The sequence below is a fragment of the Eschscholzia californica genome, unplaced genomic scaffold, assembly GCF_041429995.1.
Source record: "Eschscholzia californica isolate CP2 unplaced genomic scaffold, dmEscCali1.0.p SCAF_2, whole genome shotgun sequence".
Classification (NCBI taxonomy): domain Eukaryota; kingdom Viridiplantae; phylum Streptophyta; class Magnoliopsida; order Ranunculales; family Papaveraceae; genus Eschscholzia; species Eschscholzia californica.
In genome coordinates, this window is record NW_028238309.1 from 9,688,578 (window position 1) to 9,707,827 (window position 19,250).

The 19,250-nt window shown below is 35.2% G+C and overlaps 2 protein-coding genes across 5 annotated transcripts; one reads left to right on the forward strand and one right to left on the reverse strand.

The window, feature by feature from the left end:
- Positions 1-5,740: 5,740 nt before the first annotated feature.
- Positions 5,741-10,510, reverse strand: LOC147556059 (uncharacterized). Of its 2 annotated transcripts, none has more exons than XM_086663792.1 (4): positions 9,494-10,510; positions 9,156-9,303; positions 7,185-7,383; positions 5,741-6,877 (listed from the first exon to the last, which is right to left on the reverse strand). In XM_086663792.1, exons 1-4 carry the CDS (start codon positions 9,584-9,586, stop codon positions 5,968-5,970), a joined length of 1,350 nt encoding a protein of 449 aa, XP_086519918.1. In that variant the 5' UTR covers positions 9,587-10,510; the 3' UTR covers positions 5,741-5,967. The 2 variants fall into 2 exon arrangements, with proteins under 2 accessions (XP_086519918.1, XP_086519917.1); XM_086663791.1 differs by having other exon boundaries at positions 9,156-9,309; positions 9,494-10,395.
- A 1,913-nt stretch (positions 10,511-12,423) lies between these two features.
- LOC147556060 (C2 and GRAM domain-containing protein At1g03370-like) lies at positions 12,424-18,690 on the forward strand. 3 transcript variants are annotated; one of them, XM_086663793.1, is made up of 9 exons: positions 12,424-13,467; positions 13,980-15,224; positions 15,919-16,101; positions 16,180-16,463; positions 16,548-16,664; positions 17,110-17,372; positions 17,492-17,660; positions 17,766-18,038; positions 18,144-18,690. In XM_086663793.1, the coding sequence occupies exons 1-9, from the start codon at positions 13,119-13,121 to the stop codon at positions 18,327-18,329; spliced, it is 3,069 nt and encodes a 1,022-aa protein (XP_086519919.1). In that variant the 5' UTR covers positions 12,424-13,118; the 3' UTR covers positions 18,330-18,690. The 3 variants fall into 3 exon arrangements, 2 of the variants coding, with proteins under 2 accessions (XP_086519919.1, XP_086519920.1); XR_015235121.1 differs by having other exon boundaries at positions 12,435-13,467; positions 16,579-16,664; XM_086663794.1 differs by lacking the exons at positions 17,492-17,660; positions 17,766-18,038; positions 18,144-18,690 and having other exon boundaries at positions 12,435-13,467; positions 17,110-17,376.
- The last annotated feature ends 560 nt before the right edge of the window (positions 18,691-19,250 follow it).

The following is a 19,250-nucleotide window of genomic DNA, read 5'->3' on the forward strand; positions in this document are numbered from 1 at the left end:
AGCATTTTAGGAGTTTTGGAAAAAATTAAAGTTATGTTGAAGACATTTTGGGTCATGTTTCAAACATTTATGAGTTTGTTGATGATTTTTTGGTGTTTTACTTGGTAAAAAAGTTATTGTTCTTTGTTAAACATTTTTTTATGGGTTTTTGGAGCCATTTACAATTATGTTGAAGACATTTCGGATTCTGTTTCAAACATTTAGGGTTTTGTTGGTGATTTTGGGGTGTTGTACTTGGTAAAAAAAACTTTTGTTCTCCGTTAGGCATTTTGGGGGTTTTGGGAAAAATTTAAAGTTATGTTGAAAACATTTTGGGTTTTGTTTCAAACATTTAGGGGTTTGTTGATGATTATTGGGTGGTTTACTTGGTAAAAAACTATTGTTCTCCTTTAAGCATTTTGGGGGTTTTTGAGTCATTTACAGTTATGTTGAAGACATTTCGGATTCTGTTTCAAACATTTAGGGTTTTGTCTGTTGATTTTTGGTAGTTGTACTTGGTAAACAAAAACTTTTGTTCTCCGTTAAGCATTTTGGGGGTTTTGGGAAAAATTTAAAGTTATGTCGAAGACATTTTGGGTTTTGTTTCAAACATTTAGGGGTCTGTTGATGATTTTTGGGGGTTCTACTTGGTAAAAAAATTTATTGTTCTTCGTTAAGAATTTTGGGAGTTTTTGGAGACATTTACAATTATGTTGAAGACATTTGAGATTCTGTTTCAAACATTTAGGGTTTTGTTGTTGATTTTTTAGTGTTTTACTTGGTAAAAAAAAACTTTTGTTCTTCGTTAAGCATTTTAGGGGTTTTGTGAAAAATTTAAAGTTATGTTGAAGACATTTTGGATTTTGTTTCAAACATTCAGGGGTTTGTTGATGATTTTTTGTTGTTTTACTTGGTAAAAAAACTATTGTTCTTCGTTAAGCATTCTTTGTTGTTCAAAATACCGACACTTCTTCAATAATGAGAACACCTTCTCTTTTGTTAGAAACATATTTATCAATTGTTTAATGTAAATTTTTGCTCTTCATATTCGGGATTCATTCTGAATGAGTATGCCTTTGACATTTTCCACTACTTTTAAACATTTTTAGAAATGCTGATAACATTCGCTTTAATGTCTCGAACATTTTCCTATATTCCTACTGCATATAATCATTTGTTCATTCCGCTTGCAGAATTTTCATCTATGGAACCGGATAGAGCACCTGCTACTTCTCAAAATAATGATAAGAAAAACTAGTTTGTGAATCGTGTCGCGCCCAATTGTAGTTGTCATTCTTCCGTATGTCTCCAACATGAATAAGGATGTTTGCATATGTTGCTTATTTGTCTTAGATTTTCTTCTTTTTGTCTATGAATTTTATATATTGTTCCAAACATTCTAACTCATGTTGTTTAGTGAATGGATCCTTACATGGCTAACTCTTATTTTGTAAATTTCTTATTCATCCAAAAGAGTGTCAAACAATGTAAAAATGCACCTGAAGAATGTTCATAACATTATTGATTGTTTCTTCATATTTTGTTTAATTCCTGAGACAAACTGTTTATTGTCTCTGCATCTCATATATTTCGAAGAACAAATTTTTTGTTATCTTAATCATAAAATGCTATGAACATGTCCAACATTGTAGTTGACATTCTTCAAAATGTCCGGACCAAAATCGCAAATGTTTAAATCAGAACCCAACATAGCATTTTATGATTAAGATAACAAAAAAATTGTGGACCATGTAGATATTTTTAATAAAACAAGGGGTTAAGCAGGAAACCGGTCATAAAGTTGTGGGCTATTTGCAAAATAATCCTTTTTTTTAATAAAGGATGCTGTCTAGAAATCCTTCTCAATTGAAATCTGTTATAAAAAAAGTATGGAACTCTAATCTTATCCCTTATCCCACTTGTTAAATTCGTTGGTTAGCCCTCTCCCTTATTATCTCATAAATCTTAATGAGAGTCTCGTCCGCTTCCACTCGCTGACTCGTCTTAATCTCACCGTCCACATTTTCACCACTTCCAATCCTAGCCCTTGACTCCCATATTCATTAGAACGCTAACATTCACAACATATAATTTAGATTATCAATGTGAGAAGTTACACCCATGACCCAAAATTGGATGTCAAAACGAAATTAAATCAAACACTTACATGAATTTTTTTTTTTGTTTTTTATTCATTCTCTTTGGTTTTGGCACTTCGTAGAGAATGTATGTTAGTTTTAATGTCATAAATAAAACAACTTGACCTATTTCTCTTACCAGCTTCTTTTCATGAAAAAAGAAATTATCAAATATATTTCATTCCCACCAGTAATTGTAATCATTATAATTTTTCTTTTTTTTTGAGAAGTCGACTACGATCTACGTTAGTCGTTACAAGGCAAACCCGATAACATCTACTTTATTTAGTGCTTAAATTACATGAGATAGATCTTGGTGATAAATTGCTTCCACCGAGTCTCGATCCCCAAGACCTCATGGACTTAAGAGGAATGTCCTACCACTATACCAAAGAGTGGTGGACCATTATAATTACTTTAACTCTATGTTCTTCAGTTTTTATGAGCCTAAGTAAGCCAAATTTTTGTATGCAAAGAATAAATTTTTTTCGTGTTAAAGTGAAATTATTTGGAGTTTCTAAATCTGTCTATCTAGATAATGTGTCGTGTAAATATCATCGTGTCGAAGGCACGGGTCACACCTTGTATTTCTAAAAGTAGATATTTTCGGAAATAAAACACATTCGCATTCTTTCAAGATTTTCGGATTGAAAAAACGTTTTGCTTCCCTAAAGCCACGACTAAGTTTTTGCTACCATCAGCAAGAGTAGTGAGCAAATTTACGTCACCGACTACCATTCGAAAAGAAAAATAAGATGTTTTCTTACTTCTCTCCCACTACTAGCACATACTACTACTTTCGATAACCACCATTTATCTCTTGTCCCTCTCTCCTCTCCCTATCCTCCTCCTCCATATCTCTTCTTCCCTCTTTGTTCTCGAATGAGGAGAGTCCCCTTCGTTGAAACACCCGATTTGATTAGAGGGAAAGCTCCCAAACTAGATTGTGTTCTGGAGTAAAGAGAAGAAATGGTTTTGGTGGCTTAGAAAAAACAGAAAAGAAACCAATTTCTATTTCCACCCAAATTTTTGTATCCAAAATAATTGTTGTTTTCACAAAACAACTACTATATGTAACTGAGATCAAAAGAATAATTTGACAATGAGAACAACAATATATGTTAGGTTGAACGGTTGACTACGGCTGATAGCAACTCCAATCCAACGTGGCTGAGGCCCAAAATTCAAATTTTGGGCTTCAACCCCTAGGTTTAGCCCGACCAACTTTTAGTGTAGAGTCAATTTAGCTTCCTCATGTGATTGTCAGAGCAAATCAACGATCAAAATTGTGATGGTTCCCTATAAATACGGAACCAACCCATAATTTAAAAAATAAAATTTTAATAAGAACAATTGAATTCCAAAAGGAAAAACTGAAATAGTTTACACACGTTTTTCGCACACCCACAAAAATCCACACACGTGTTTGCCACAAGTACAATTTTTAAGTCCAAGCCTCAAAACGATAGGAGTTGATTTTTTGAGGTTGAGTCCCTTGATTTATTATATAGGCCTAAGCCCCTCTTAAGTTGGACTTGCTCTATGTCATTCCTAAGACAGTTGGTATTTTGTAGCTCTTCTACTTTGTGCAAGTTTTCAGTTCAATAGTATCACGGACACTAAGAATTTATCATCTTGGAAACCTTATAATCTTCGCTCATACTTAAGAAGTAAAAGAAAGAACGTATGGTGTGTTTGGTTGCAGGATTCCGCAGGATTCCTATCATCTTGGAAACCTTATAATCTTCGATCACACTTAAGAAGTAAAAGAAGAAAGAAGGTAGGGTGTGTTTGGTTGCAGGATTCCTATCAAAAGTGAGATTTGGTAAGATTCAATAATCTTTGGTCTATTTGGCTTCCAAGAAGCGTAGGACTCTTGAGTCCTAATTCCAAAAATTTGTATTGGACTAAAATCCCACCCCTACTCCTTAGAGCAAGTCCAATCCCAGCCTGTCTTAGGCCGAAAAAACCACTTTTTCACCTAAAATTATTGGCCTCAGCTCAGCCTCTAAAATTCAGCTCCAGTCCCAGCCTCTCTTGAGGCCAAAAATTTGTTCATGTGGGAAACGCGTGTGTGCACTTTTAGTTGGTGTGCGAAAAACGTGTGTGATTTTATGTATATATAAAATACGTGTTTGAACTATTTTTCGAAAAAAAATTTATTCGGGGACCGACATTTGGTGGGATGTATTTTAATTACTAATATTTATGTTTCTCTAGAATTTAAAAAAAAAATTTCAAACTAATTAGAATTACAAAAAATGTATTTTGATTTTTAACTTATTTATAATTTTTTAATTATTTAATATTTTTTTTAAAAAAATAAAAAACAAACAGGTCTAGCCGTTGGATAAACCAACGGCCAGATCTGTCCCCAATGTGACCGTTGGGGACCCCAACGGTCACATGGGGACCCCTTCAGTCGCCCCAGCCTCCGCTCCAAGCGGCTGGGCTTGGAGCGGGTGGCTGAGGCCATAATTTTGAAATTATGGCCTCAGCCGGCTGGGGCTGGACTTGCTCTTAGGATTTGTTAGGATTTTGGATTAATAAATCTAGATTTCAAACTTAAAATCAATAAAAAAAAATATTTCCTTCTAGAAAATAATTATTTGAATTTTTTTTTTCAAAAGTCGTTTTTTCCTTGAATTTATTTCCCCAAACCCCGAAAAGTCGTTTTTTTTCTCGAAAATCGTTTTTAGATAACTGAAATTTCCTAAATTTTTTTCTACTTCATGAAGACTATTTTTCCTTGAATTGTTTTTTCAAGGAAAAAATGGCTATCGGAAAAAAAAAACGATTTTTATGAAAAAAAAAGTTTCATGAAATCTCAGTTATCGACAAAAATGATTTTCGAAAAAAAAATCAGGAAGAAGGGTTGTCCAGGAAAAACAGCTTTCGGGGAAAACTATTTTTAAAAAAAAATATATTATTTACGAATTTTTTGAAAAAAAATGGTTCTCGAAAAAATTATGAAGAAAACAGAGGGTTCTCGAATGAGACGTTATTTGAAAAAACAAATTTCGAGAACAAGGTTTCTTCAATATTTTTCATAAAAAACGTGTAAAAATACTCAAATAATAATTTTTTTTTTTTTGGAAGTCGACTACGATCTACGTATGTCGTTACATTTGGCACTTGATACATCATAGATGTGATAAGCTCGATAACCGCCCACTCAAACACTAACAGGACCGGGCCTATAGCCCAACTAGAACATGCCCTAAAGGCCAACAACATTATTTACACCCTAATAATCCCAATTCAAATAACCAAAGATTCCACCTTCTCTGGGATTCGAACCTGGGACCTCCAGGGCTTTGTGCCAAACAAACCAAAAAAATATACTTGAATTCATGAATCCGTAGAATCATAAATTCCAAAGGACTATGAATCCGCGGATTCATAATTCCGTGATCCAAACACACCTGTAGTTACTTTCCGGTATTTCTTCAACGCGAAGGTATTGAAGATCTCACAGAAAAAATAACTTAAAAATGTTATCCCATTTGATTAGATAGTAACATGCCCATCTATGTACCCCAGAAAGCAAAAGAGGCTAGTGTCCATCATGGAGGTTTATTAGTATAAAGGAGAAATAATGAACAAATTCTTAATCAACCATCTCTACAACGAACAGCTTCGAATAAATATATTAACCGTCTACGAACTTACATGAAACATTGATACCTTATATTGAAGACCATAAACTGACGCTAATTAGACCAAAATAACTACATTAAGCTTCTATTTACACCTATAAGCATTTACTAGCTATCAAGAGAAAAGAGTTATATATGTTTCTTCAGTATCTATTAACAATAGTTTGAAAGCTACTAAATAAAAATCAATCTCATTCCATCTTCTCCTTGTCAATATTGTTCAAAATTCTCTGGAGCCATTCTGATCTCAAAATGCTCAACCGATGAAGTTCTTCGAGATGACTTATATAACCATTAATAGTTCTTCCTGGTACTTCAGCCATGAATCTATCAAATCCTGTTCTCAGAGTTTCACACAAAACTAGACCAACTGTGTAATCCCTTTTACCAAACGACTTTACTGCATCGCTGAAATACCTGTCGAAGATCCTTGAACACTCCTCAGAAACTGCAGGTCTAAACGACGAATCGACTGAGCTAAAGTTAAGAGATCTATTAGTGGTATAATCTTGCGCTGGATAGCTGATATCGATTCCATATGGGCTTTGAGTAAGTGGCATTGTCCTTCGAACTTGGGGTATTTCCATAGGATAATTGATACTAAATGAACATGGGGTTGTTCGAACTTGAAGTACTTCATTAGGGTATCTGATACAATTTGGATTAGGATATCGAGTTTGTGAAGGTATGTTTTGAATTTCGGGTACTTCAATGGGAAGAGAGATCTGAGATGCATATGGATTTTGAGTTTGTAGAGGCATCCTTTGAATTTGATAGGGTCGAGTTCCAATATACTCGACATTTATTGATTGAATCTTCTTCATATGGCTTGAGAAAACAAACTTGAAAGTACAACATTCTCCTAACGGAAATGACTCGTCACATTTTGGTCCCGATCCTCTCTTGTTACAGTAACCTGGATAATCTTCTCTCTTGAATTCGACACACTCAATCAGCTGCAAGTTGTGTCTAGATGCAAGTTCTTCGAGATTCCAATTGTTAAATGGACGTGTCATCTTGTGGTTGACATGAACTTCGCCAAATGGTCTAAGCATACCACTTGCATTCCTGAAAAAACTCTGCACTAGATTTCTGTGCATCCTATATTAAGCAAAAAAAGAAGGATTTAACATAATGAAAAAATAGCAATATGCAGGGGTTCACAGCGTACCGTGCCGGCCAAGAAATAGACCCCATCCGGCCTAGACACAGCCCGTTAGGGCACGAGAAAACATTAAGCAACGAAAACATTAATCGACGAAACAGACATAAACGACAACCGGGATGCCTGATTGGTTCTGTTATAAATATATTTGTTATCCTTCTTGTGTGAGTTGAAGCAGGGCAGTGAAAGGTAAAAAAGTCACAAAGATGTTTTGAAAGATAAAGAAAGAGAATATTGGCTTACCTTATTAGGTTAAAATTATCTTCTTTTCCATGGAACCCAGCATGCGGAAAGTTATAGATAATTCTATCGAATTTCCGCATTTGCAGGTCAGGAAGAAGTTTCATTTTCGTGACGTCAACCCCATGCATAACTGTTGCTCCAAGTCTCTTCAAACTCTCCAAATTTGATTTTGCGTTTTTATACTTCGAAATCACAACATCTGATCAAATATTCAATTGCAAACAAGTAAAAGCATCTTAGTCCAAATTTTGCTAGATTACTCATACAACATACGAACATGATATCAAAATCTTTTACTTAAATAAAATTCTTACATAAGAGTGCAATCAACAATTCATACTGACCCTCTGTCTTTATATCGACTAAAGTTTCCACATTTATGTATTTTCACCAAGGGCCAATATCAATAGTGATTGGTCGATTACCTCTAACCCAAATCTTATCTTAGAAACACCAAAACTTCGAAACCTATTTATACCTCTCTTGAAAACATTTGACTAAATCTTTCCTTATTTTGTACTTTCTTCATTTTCATCGCGAGTCAAGAACTCTCTAATGAAAACTAACCTCTACCGCCTTCGATGCCGATAATGGATAATTCCGACCACAATATCACTGGCTTTTGTGGTCTTGCTGCACATTTACGTGCAGGAAAACACGGTCACATTCCTAACCATTCTACTATTAAAAGGGAAGTGATACTAGAAACCACTTAGTAAATCTAACACGTCCACGATTCCTATAAACAAGACATTGACCTATAAGCACAAGAAAACCGGTAAATTTCAGTTTCCTAAATCAGAAACATAACTAAAGAAAGTATAGGAAGTCTAACCATGTTAACATCATTACGCAAACTCCAAACATAAGCATCAAAAGTAAATGATTTCTTAAGTGGCTCATTCGGCGTGAAGGTTTACAACGTTTGTGACTCCAATATGATATCAGTGTTGCGTGATATCACTAATTTACCTTGGCGCTCCCATGTGGACACAAGATGAGAGGAACCTCTATTTAATGATTCACTTTTGTCTATTGATTTTTTTATTTACTTAAGTAGCTCAAACAAAATTCGCGCTGAAATATCCACTCTCTTAGTCTCTTTTAAGCCAATTGGTGGTTCAAATGCAATAGTTGCTTATAAGAATTCTTATGCCAAGTATATTTTTCAGATTCAGCTTACTGAAGTCTTAGGTGGTAATTCTTTTTTTGCTCATTCTATAAATCTGAATAGTCTGAAAAAATGGAAAATCAACCCAAATCAGCCATCCAACTAGTCAGACAAAAACAAACATTTTCACATATGACTCGAGTCACTTTAACCTCCAATCAGTTTTTCTTTGAGAAATTGACTGCGATCTACTTTAGCCGTTACAATACATCATGAAGATGAGATAAACACGGTAACCGACTAAGTTAAACCAAGGAACCAAAGAGGCCTAAAGCCCGACCACATGAAAGAGGCCTAAAGCCCCACAAATTTATTACATTATTTATACCGTTAATAACCCAAATTCAATAACCATTGATTCAACCTCCTATGAGAATCGAACCTTTATGTCAACACTATCAACCACTTGAGCAACCAAGTGTTGACTTAACCTCCAACCAGTTAAGACTTGGAGAAAAGATAAACACTACTTTTGATAGGAGTAAATGCCTTCAACAAGCAAACAAGTTGACAGAATATTTCACCAAAATCAAAACAAGAGAGAGAGAGAGAGAGAGAGAGAGAGAGAGAAAGGAGCTATACAGACAAAAGAAGAATGTGTGGAAAACCCAAAATAAGACCAATAAATAAGAACAAAGTAATAAACCTAAGCATCTCTCAACTTTAAATTTTTTTTAGACAAAAGCCCTTTCTAAAACAAGAATAAAAAAGATTAACATTATATGATAAATAAATGAAATAGAATATTCAAATAAAAGAGTGAAATATGATATTAAAATAAAGGAATTAATGTTGATTACCATATTGATCAAGACAAGTAGCAACTATATTTGAAGCAGAACCAAATGATTTAGCCAAGCATAAAGAAAAAGAAAAATCCCCATCACCCACTAACAAGATTTCATGAAAAGATGAATAGTATTTTATCCATCTTTCTTCACTTTCATTCTCACTCTGTACAAAAAGGGGAAACAAGTAATTAGAGAAAGTAAACAAAAAGATTAAAAGCTTAGACAGAGAAACATCCATATAATAACCCCACTTTCATTTTGTGTTTTAGTGAGTGAAAGTAAGCATTAGAGAGATAAATATTCATAACCCTCTTTTCATTTTGCACTTTAGTGAGAGAAAATCTTACTCTTTCTTCTTCTTCTTCTTCTTCTTCTTCTTCATGTTGTTGTAATTTTGAATTGACCACCATCATTGATGCTTTTTGTTTTACTCTGAACATTTTAATTCTTGGAAGGAAACTAACAAAGGAAGTGGGAGTGTGGGACGAAAATGAAACGTCTATAAGAAGGAATTCTAGAGTAGAATTATTTATTTATACTATGATGTTGTATCAAATTTTGATGTTTGCCTCTGTTAGATGAACACGTTGTGAACATCTAATGGAACAACATGACAAATGTTGTTCTACCTCTATAGTTTTAAGACAGGGCTCCCAGAAACTTTAAACCACCTTTTTGGTGTTTGTCCGACCTTTAAACAACTATTACTTCTTACGGGGATTATAGATCTGCAACAGTTGGGGGAAGAAGTTATTACGAATCTAAACCATCTGTTGCTAGATAAAGCAAAAAGGAAAAATTGGTTTGTATACACTTATCTTATATGGGAGTGGTGGAAGATGAGAAACGACTATCATTTTCGACAGCAAGAGGTGGATCTTCATCGTTGCTGGTGGAATACCAAAGAAGCTCTAAGGTATGTTCCAAATTTTACCGAATCATCTTCATCATCATTTGCTCTAACCTCTGAAACAGATTCTTGGATACCTCCTTCAATGGGGAAAATCAAAATCAATTGTGATGGTTCGTTTAAGGAGGATAGGGCATCAGCTTCGGTTGCAAGAAACTCAAGTGGAGAAATAGTTGGATCAAAGAGGATGATATTCAGACCAAAATCGGCTCTTCATAGTGAGTTGTTAGGGTTTCGGCTGGGAGTGGAGTTAGCAGAAGAACTAGGTCTTCAACATTATATACTAGAAGGAGACTGTAGAGTTTTAATCGATTTGCTTTCATCCGTCGATCTTGAACCACCTTGGATCTTAACGGACGAGATAGAGGAGTTAAGAGCAAGGATGCATACCCGACACGTGACTATCTCTTTCATCCCACGTAATGGAAACCAGCTAGCGCATAATTTGGCAATTGGTGACTAGGCCCTGATTTAGTCCTATTTGTTCTTTAGTCCTGTATGGTTAAATATAACAATACACTTTTTGAGTGTTGTAACTTTTGTTGATTATTGGATTTATTCCCTCAAAAAAAAAAGACTTTAAGTTCATCTCCCCCTCATATCAAATTGGCCACCCCTTTGGAAAGAATAAAATTTTGGGTGCAAAATTGGGAATTAGTCTTTTTTTTCTTTTTTTTTTTTTTTTAAATTTCCTCCCAATTCTCTCTTTACTCCCACAATGGTCACCAATAAACGAACATTGTCGACAACTTTTTATTTTTTTCGTAAATAATTTTCTCTCTTCCATCCACCATTTTCGACTACCACATTCTCACACCACAATAACTTCACTTTCCTCCTTTCTCTATTTCTATTTCTAGCCGTTTGGGCGAAGAAGATAATCTCTTTCGCCACGACAAATAGAGAAAGAGGGAGAGAACGAGAACAAAAGAAAAGAGAGCGCAGGAAGACGAAGAGGAAGAGAAAGAAAAAGGATGGGAGAGATAAGAAAGACACTGAAGTGGTGTTCGTGGTAGAAGGAGAGGATGAAGATAAAATGAGAGAAGTGATGGTCAGAGGAGGTGGTCGGTGGTGACAAGAGTTGGTGGTTGGAGACGAGGAAGTTTGTCCTCAGCGAATTAAGACATAGAGATAAGATTTCTCTTCAGGTTTGTGACTAATAGCACATGTTGAAGTTTAAAGTTGTGAGTAGCTGTAATGAGATTAGAGTTACATGTGTGTTTTGTGAATGCACTTTCCACTTTCTACCATTACTGATGCACTTCCTTCATATTTCTTGACATTAACAGTAGAGCTAGCATCACTGGTCATGTGACTAGAGGTTTCTGTATCAGCTAACCACATCTTAGAGCTAGTGGCTCTTTCTAAAGTAATTTCTGTTGCATAAGAAACAGATGGATTAGATAATATATCCCCATCCAATTGTGAAACTCTTTCTACATAAGAAATATGTGTGATGCTAGGTTTAGAATCCAAAATAATTCTTTTGAGTGATTAATTAGTTGCATAGTTCTTTTGAGTGAGAAGCAACTCAACAGAAGAGTTGCTATGAACTTCGGTCCTTAAAAAAAATGAAGGGAACCAAGGTCCTTCATAGTAAACTCTGAACTGGGCGAATGAATAAGAATTTTAATACTAGCTGGTTGATTGCCCTCAAGATTATATCATCGACATACGAATGAGCACATAAATAGTCTGCCCTTAAACTTAAAACGTGGAATGGGTGCATCTATAGACGCCCCTCCTTACTTTGGATTTTCAGCTTAGCCCCTCCATGAATTAGGGCTGTCTAAGGGTACTTGGATTGAGCCTAATCCGTGTTAGAGCATCTCCAATGCAACACTCAATCTTAGAAACTTTGAGTGCCACCTAGGATTTTTAGAGTTTTTTCTTAAAACTCATCTCCAATGCAACACTCTATTTGGATCTCTAAGATGACATGTCGAGGGTGGAATAGAGATATCTCAAGAGAACACTCTATTTCTAGAGTGTCCTCTTGAGATATCTCTAATTGTCCAACTCGTCAATATTTGGTTTTCAACCAATAAAAATCGAGTCTTCTATATTTTCTAAAATAACTAATTATTTATTGACAAAAATAACTATGCCACATAAGTAAATAAAATAAGTTTAGAGTTTTGTATTGGAGACAAAAAAAAAATTGAGGATCTCTATTAAGGCCACCTAGGAGTTATGACCCAACCAAATGTTGAATGGATTACACAATCTGACTTCAACAACACACTCAGAAAGTTGAGTGTTCGGCCAATCGGAACCATGGGAAGCAAGAGCAAAAGGATTGGGGGCCTTTAGAGACACCCTCTTCAAATAATGAAACATTAACAAGTACTTAATTAAATTAATTATATGGCTAACCAGATGTTATTAGCTTATCAACTCAAATTTACGTCAACGGATTAGGGAGCAGCACAAAAATAGACAGGGAAGAAGATAGAGAGAGAAAGAGGGAGACCAAACAGTAATGCGCGTCTGTTTTAACAGACGAAGCCAATCCTTCCCCCATCATTTTCTCTCTCTACTCTCTCTCTCTCTATCTATCTCTCTGTTCCTGATTATCAATGTCACGGAAAATTCAATTCAATCCTTCCCACAATTTCATTTTTCAGCTTCTAATATCTTCATTTTGTTTTTCTTCATTAATCTTCTTTGTTAATGAGGTAATTGGGGTTTACTCTAAATGACAATTAAAATTTATATCATCATTTTGTTTACATGATTCTTTCACTTTTCCTTTTATCTTCTTCTTCTTCCCTGCAATTTTATTTTTATAATGCAAGTTATGATCATTTGCATTTAATTAAGAAAATCAAGTCATTTTTTTTTACCCAGACTTGAATTTCTAGGTTACCCAATTGGTAATTTTTCTTTAATTGATTTGACTAAATTGTTTCAGATTACAAACTAATCAAGTTTTCTGGGGTTTTGCTTGATTGATTAAAAATTCAATGTTCTTTCTATTTCCATTCAGATTACACATTCTTTTTATTTGATTAAAGATTGTTAGAGGCAGATTTTTTTATATATAGAAAGAGAGAGAAGAAATGAGGCTTTTGGTGAGGGTGGTTGAAGCTAGAAATTTAAGAGGAATGGATATAAATAGTTTAAGTGATCCTTATGTTAAATTAAAGGTTGGTAAACAGAAATTCAAAACTAGGGTTGTGAGAAAGAGTTTGAATCCTTTATGGTGTGAAGATTTTTGTTTTAGAGTTGAAGACCTTAAAGAAAGACTTGTTATCTCTGTTATGAATGAAGATAAATACTTCAATGATGATTTTATGGGTAAGCTTAAAATTCCAATGTCAAAGGTTTTTGATGCAGAAAATAAGTTTCTTGAAACTACTTGGTATCAACTAAGACCCAAGACTAAGAAGTCCAAGAACAAAGATTGTGGTAAGTAAAGTATTTCGAATCTTAGTTTTTGTTATTGTCTCCTTCGATTTGATAATAATGTTATAGTTGACATGTTGTAGTTGTAATTGTTATTTTAGAAATGCTTAAGGGAAACTTAGAACATCTAATAGACACAACACTAAACCGAAATAAAACCTCAAAAGCGAACTATCTTTAACTTGAAATATGAAAGGAAAAACAATGGGTGTGATTGCACTTGTGAATCTCATAAGTCCGATATACTACACGGAGGTTTTGGAGTGAAGGGATACACTGATAATCAAATTGATTGAGCACTATTCATCTTCTATTTGATTTAATATTTAAATGATGTTTAAAACAGTTCCGGAACTAGCACAATGTCGATTCTTTTCCTTATTAATGATCTCACAAATTCTAGATCGATAATAGTATAGAGACAAAGCATAAAATCTAGCTCAGGAGTTCAAGTGCAACATTTGCGTATTGTTTCTTCTGTAACAGATTCATTTTTCTTTTCCTTCTCTTAATAGGTGAAATTCTTCTCACGATATCCTTGAATCTTAGCAACTCTTTGTTTGATGATTCACCATCTTGTAGTCCTAATAATGTACCTTACGCGGACTTCACAAGTGATTCGTCATCGGTTTCATTAAGGTCTCCATCTTTGAAAAGTCCCTCAAGAAAATTGTCCACTAGTACAGATGAAGCCACTTCTGCTAAGGAAGATAAGTTAAATGCCCAAACAATTGGCGGTCGTTTAGCTCAAATGTTCCAGAAAAGTGAGACAACACCTGCTACCAATAGAGATTTCTGTGTTCCAGACTTTTCTGAAACACCTGATCCTCATTTTAACGTGAATAACTGGGAAAACTCATGTTCTCAAAGCAGTTTCGATGAACTACTGAGAATTATTGAGTCAAAAGACGAAGGAGGGGAAGTTCCGAGTAGTTTACCTGGAGGAATACTAGTAGACCAATTTTTTGGTGTCGCACCGCCTGAACTGAATACTCTACTCTTTTCACCTGATTCAAGTTTTCGAACAACTGTCGCAGAGCTTCAGGGAACTACGGATGTGCAACAAAGACCTTGGAGGATCGATGATAGTGGAGAGAGATTAAGCAGAGTTGTTACTTATGTAACTGCTGCAACTAAATTAACCAAGTCTTGTAAAGCCATAGAAGAGCAAACATTTCTGAAAGTTGGTGGGAAGGTTTTTGTAGTTCAAGCAAGTATAAGTATACCAGATGTTATGTATGGAAATACCTTCAGGATGGAAATACTATACTGTATAACACCGGGGCCTGAATTGCCATCTGGAGAGCAGTCCTCGAGGTTGGTAATATCGTGGCGTCTGAATTTTGTACAGAGTACAATGATGAAAGGAATGATTGAGAATGGGGCTCGGCAAGGTATTAAGGACAGTTTTAAAAAGTTTTCGGAAGCTTTGTCTCAGACTGTTAAGGTAGTTGATTCGAAAGATCTCGGGTCCAGTAAGGAGCAGAGTTTAGCTTCTTTGCAGGCGGAAATGCAATCAAGTTGGACACTTGCAACACAGTATTTTCTGAATGTTACTGTATTTTCCACGGTTATTATGGGAGTGTATATTTTCGTGCACATCTTTCTTGCCAAGTCGAGCACTACTCAAGGACTTGAGCTTGATGGGATAGATTTGCCAGATTCAATTGTTGAAGTAATTGTTGGAGGAATTCTGGTTATTCAACTTCGATCTGTATTGGGTAAATTACTACGCTTCTTCCGTGCCAGACAACAAACAGGTAGTAAATGCTTAGTAGCTTTATGAACTTCAAGTTTTGCAATAAGTTAATGTGGCCTGTATAATAACGCTCTTGATTTTCAACTTAGTTGTGTTATAATTGCAGTCTATTCATTAACTATCTGAGTTCCCACGAATACTTCCCGAGTACTCGATATTCATCGGTTCACAGAGTTGCGCAAGTGAGGTTGACCTACTTGTCTCGGAAAGAGATAACTTCCCTTGTAGGTAACCTGGTCAACCAATTTGATTATGTCTGTTCTTCCCGAGTAAACTGGTGATATCTAGCATTTCCTTGTTAGACATTTACAATGGAACTCCCTAGAAAGAGGAATGCTGCGATCATCTTGCTGCTTGATTCTGTTCACAAATATCTAATTACATTTTCTTTTATCAAAATTGGTTGGACCCTTTCAGTGTGCCTTTTCATGAAGCCGCAAAATGTTCAATTATTATTTGCATTATTCTTGTTATCGAATTACACATAAATTTATCCATATTTAGGAAAATATCAATACATTCTTAGATTCAGTATGTGTGGCACTTTTGTCTGTTCATACGCAAATGAATGTTCTTATTTTTGCAGGCCCTTCCTACAAAAAAATATAATTACTTATGTGTTTTTTCGCCTGAGAACGAATATTTATTTGATCATGCATTTACGAATCTGATTTATGATCCATCACATCATTAAGGTAGCGACCATGGAGTGAAAGCGCAAGGAGAAGGGTGGTTGTTAACTGTTGGCTTGCTTGAAGGAAGTGGTCTAGGATTCATTGATTCAAATGGTTTATCAGACCCGTATGTGATCTTTACTTGCAACGGTAAAACAAGAACTAGTTCCATAAAATTCCAGAAACCCAACCCTCTGTGGAACGGTAAGTTTTTTTTCTTCTTCAAGTTTTCTTCAAAATTTTCATGTACTGAGTACTGTCAGAAACTTGTTTGATTTGCAGAAGTATTTGAATTTGATGCTATGGACGAGCCTCCATCTATGCTGGAAGTCGAAGTATATGATTTTGACGGACCTTTTAGTGAAGCTACATGTCTAGGACATGCTGCTATCAATTTTATAAAATCTAATTTATCGGATCTTTCGGATATCTGGATCCCACTTAAGGGAAAAGTGGCTCAGGCATGCCAAGCTAAGTTACATTTAAAGATATTCTTGAATAATACAAGAGGCAGCGTAGTTGTTAAAGAGTACTTGGCAAAGATGGAGAAGGAGGTCGGAAAGAAGGTGAATATCTGTTCTGAATTAAGAATTTTTTTTATCTTTCTTGTAATCTTGTTCTTTGTTTTGACTCCTAATAAGTATTTGTAGCTAAATGTTCGGTCACCTCAAACAAATTCAGCGTTCCAGAAACTATTTGGGCTTCCACCAGAAGAATTTCTTATCAATGATTTCACTTGTCACTTGAGGCGTAAAATGCCACTCCAGGTACTGCCAATCAAATTTCAAGTTATCTGTAATTCCAAGAGCAATGTTTTCTATTTTTTCAAATTCAGATCTGAAATCTCACTCGAGATCCGAATTGAGTTGAGTGCTTTTTACCTAGCTTGTTCGTTTGAACGGCTGACTTGGGTTAATTTTGGGTTCATTAAGTCAGACATAAAATAAGTCTGAATTAAAGCCCATTGTCTGAAATTACTATTGCACCCTTAACCAAAACAAGTCAGACTCAGATGACTCAGATTCATGGCGTCAAACTCCGACGAGTCATATTCAGACAACAAAATAAACACCATCTTCTAAACCTGCAATTCGTTCAAAATTGCGCCTGATTTGTGTTTGTTAAAACTATTGTTGATGTTGTAGTTAATTTTATGAGTCTACAAGATCCATAAACTCTTTATTTATTGATTTCTAGTTGGTTCTGTAACAGGGGCGACTCTTTCTGTCAGCAAGAGTAATTGGGTTTCACACAAACATGTTTGGACATGTAACTAAATTCTTTTTCCTCTGGGAGGATGTAGACGACATTCAGTTGCTTCCTCCGACTTTGGCATCAATGTGCAGTCCATCTATTGTTTTTATTCTACGTAAAGGCAGAGGTATGGATGCAAAACATGGTGCAAAGACACAAGACGAGGAAGGCCGGCTAAAGTTTCATTTCCAATCTTTTGTGTCTTTCAATGTAGCAAATAGGTAACTAATGAAAATCAGATCTACCATCTTTTGCATGTCCAAATCTTACCTTTTACTGGTTCCGAATCTTCAAGTTTTTCCGATTGAGCAGAAATGACAACGACCTTTACTTCATACAGGACAATTGTGGCACTATGGAGAGCAAAATCTCTAAGCCCTGAACAAAAGATGCTAATAGTTGAAGAAGAATCTGGACTAAAAGCCTTGGGAAGCGAAGATAGCGGATTTTTCTTGGGTCTGGAAGATGCAAGTATGTCAGAGATTTATTCGTCTATTATTCATGTTCCGGTGAGTTCTTTTTCCTTATATGCCCCAATAATCCAACTTTTTACCCTCTGTCGGTTCAACCCTTTAAAAACCGAGCTTTGATAGTTAACTTTGTTATATTATCAGATGGATTTATGTATCGAAGTGTTCAATGGGGGTCAGTTTGATCGTAAAGTAATGGAGAAAGTTGGTTGTCTTGACTACACTCATTCAGAGTGGGAATTAGTAAAACCTGAAATATACCAGAGGCAAATTTGCTATAAATTTGATAAAAAAGTTGCATGTTATGGAGGAGAAGTAACAAGCACTCAGCAGAAATCTATACTTCCTGATAGAAAAGCATGGGTTGTTGAAGAAGTAATGACCCTTAATAATGTCCCACTCGCCGAATATTACACTGTATGACTACTTCTCTCTATAAACTCTTTATGAGAGCTTTACTTGTTGATTTTATAGGGTTTTTGTTAGTAATTAACTTTCTCTCTATCTGTAAATCATTTGCAGGTTCATTTAAGATATCAAATTGAAGATCTTCCACCAAAATCAAGGTCTTGTAACGTTCAAGTACACTTTGGAGTCGCATGGTTAAAGAACACGAAGCATCAAAAAAAGATTACAAAGACGATACAGTCCAGTTTGACTGATCACATAAAAGCGAAGTTTATTCAAATCGAAAATGAACTTACATAGGAAAAACTAAAGGATTCTGCAGTTTAGCAGGTATAGTGTTTCTGCACATAAATCACATTTTCGGGATATAGAACTCGTTCTTCAGTTCTTGATCATGGGAGTTCATTCTTTTCGATGCCACAAGGCTTTCCAAATCAGGCGTAAAACTTTCTAATAGAAGACAACCTTATAGAATGCAACCGATGTTTTGACTTTTGCAATAGAAGATTAACAAAAGCTTGTTCTAAGATCTAATTTTTTTTTCTTTCGAAGATCGATTTCTCTACTCGAGATGTGTCATAATTGTAAATTCTTTATATGATTCTTGGTTTTTGTTATATTTGAAAGAGAAATGTAATAGAAGTAAATCTCTTTTAATGTATATCTTTGAGAAACTTGAAGCCTTCAGAATGTCCTAAACTTCAAAGTTCTTAACTTTTTCAAAGAATTGGCTGGAGATAACTTTTTACAGACTATGAACGGAAACCATATGTTGAACTTTTTTTTACATAAGATTGGGTCAAATTTCCAGTACGATTAGGTCGATTTTCAGGTGTTTGCTTTTTGAAACTTTTGTTCGAATTGGGTCCTTTCTATCTCTAATTCGAAGATATATTTACGAAGTTGTTCCGACTTATTAAGTGACACTATGTCGAGCTCGAGAAATGAAATAATACTTTCTGCTCGAGCTCCATCCATCATGTACTATTTACAACTCAACAAAACAGGGGTTGTTCTAGTGGAACAAAACAAACTATGTCGAGCCAAAATCACCTTCTTTTCTACATAAAATGGTGGGTGAGATGATCATGGCCTTCAAGTCGCACATTGCTTTCTACCACTAGTACGAAACAACGTTTCATAAAAGAATGAGGGGGGGGGGGGGGGGGGGGGGGGATAGTCGTGGTGGAAAGGGAGAAGTAACTTTTTTTCCTTTGGAGA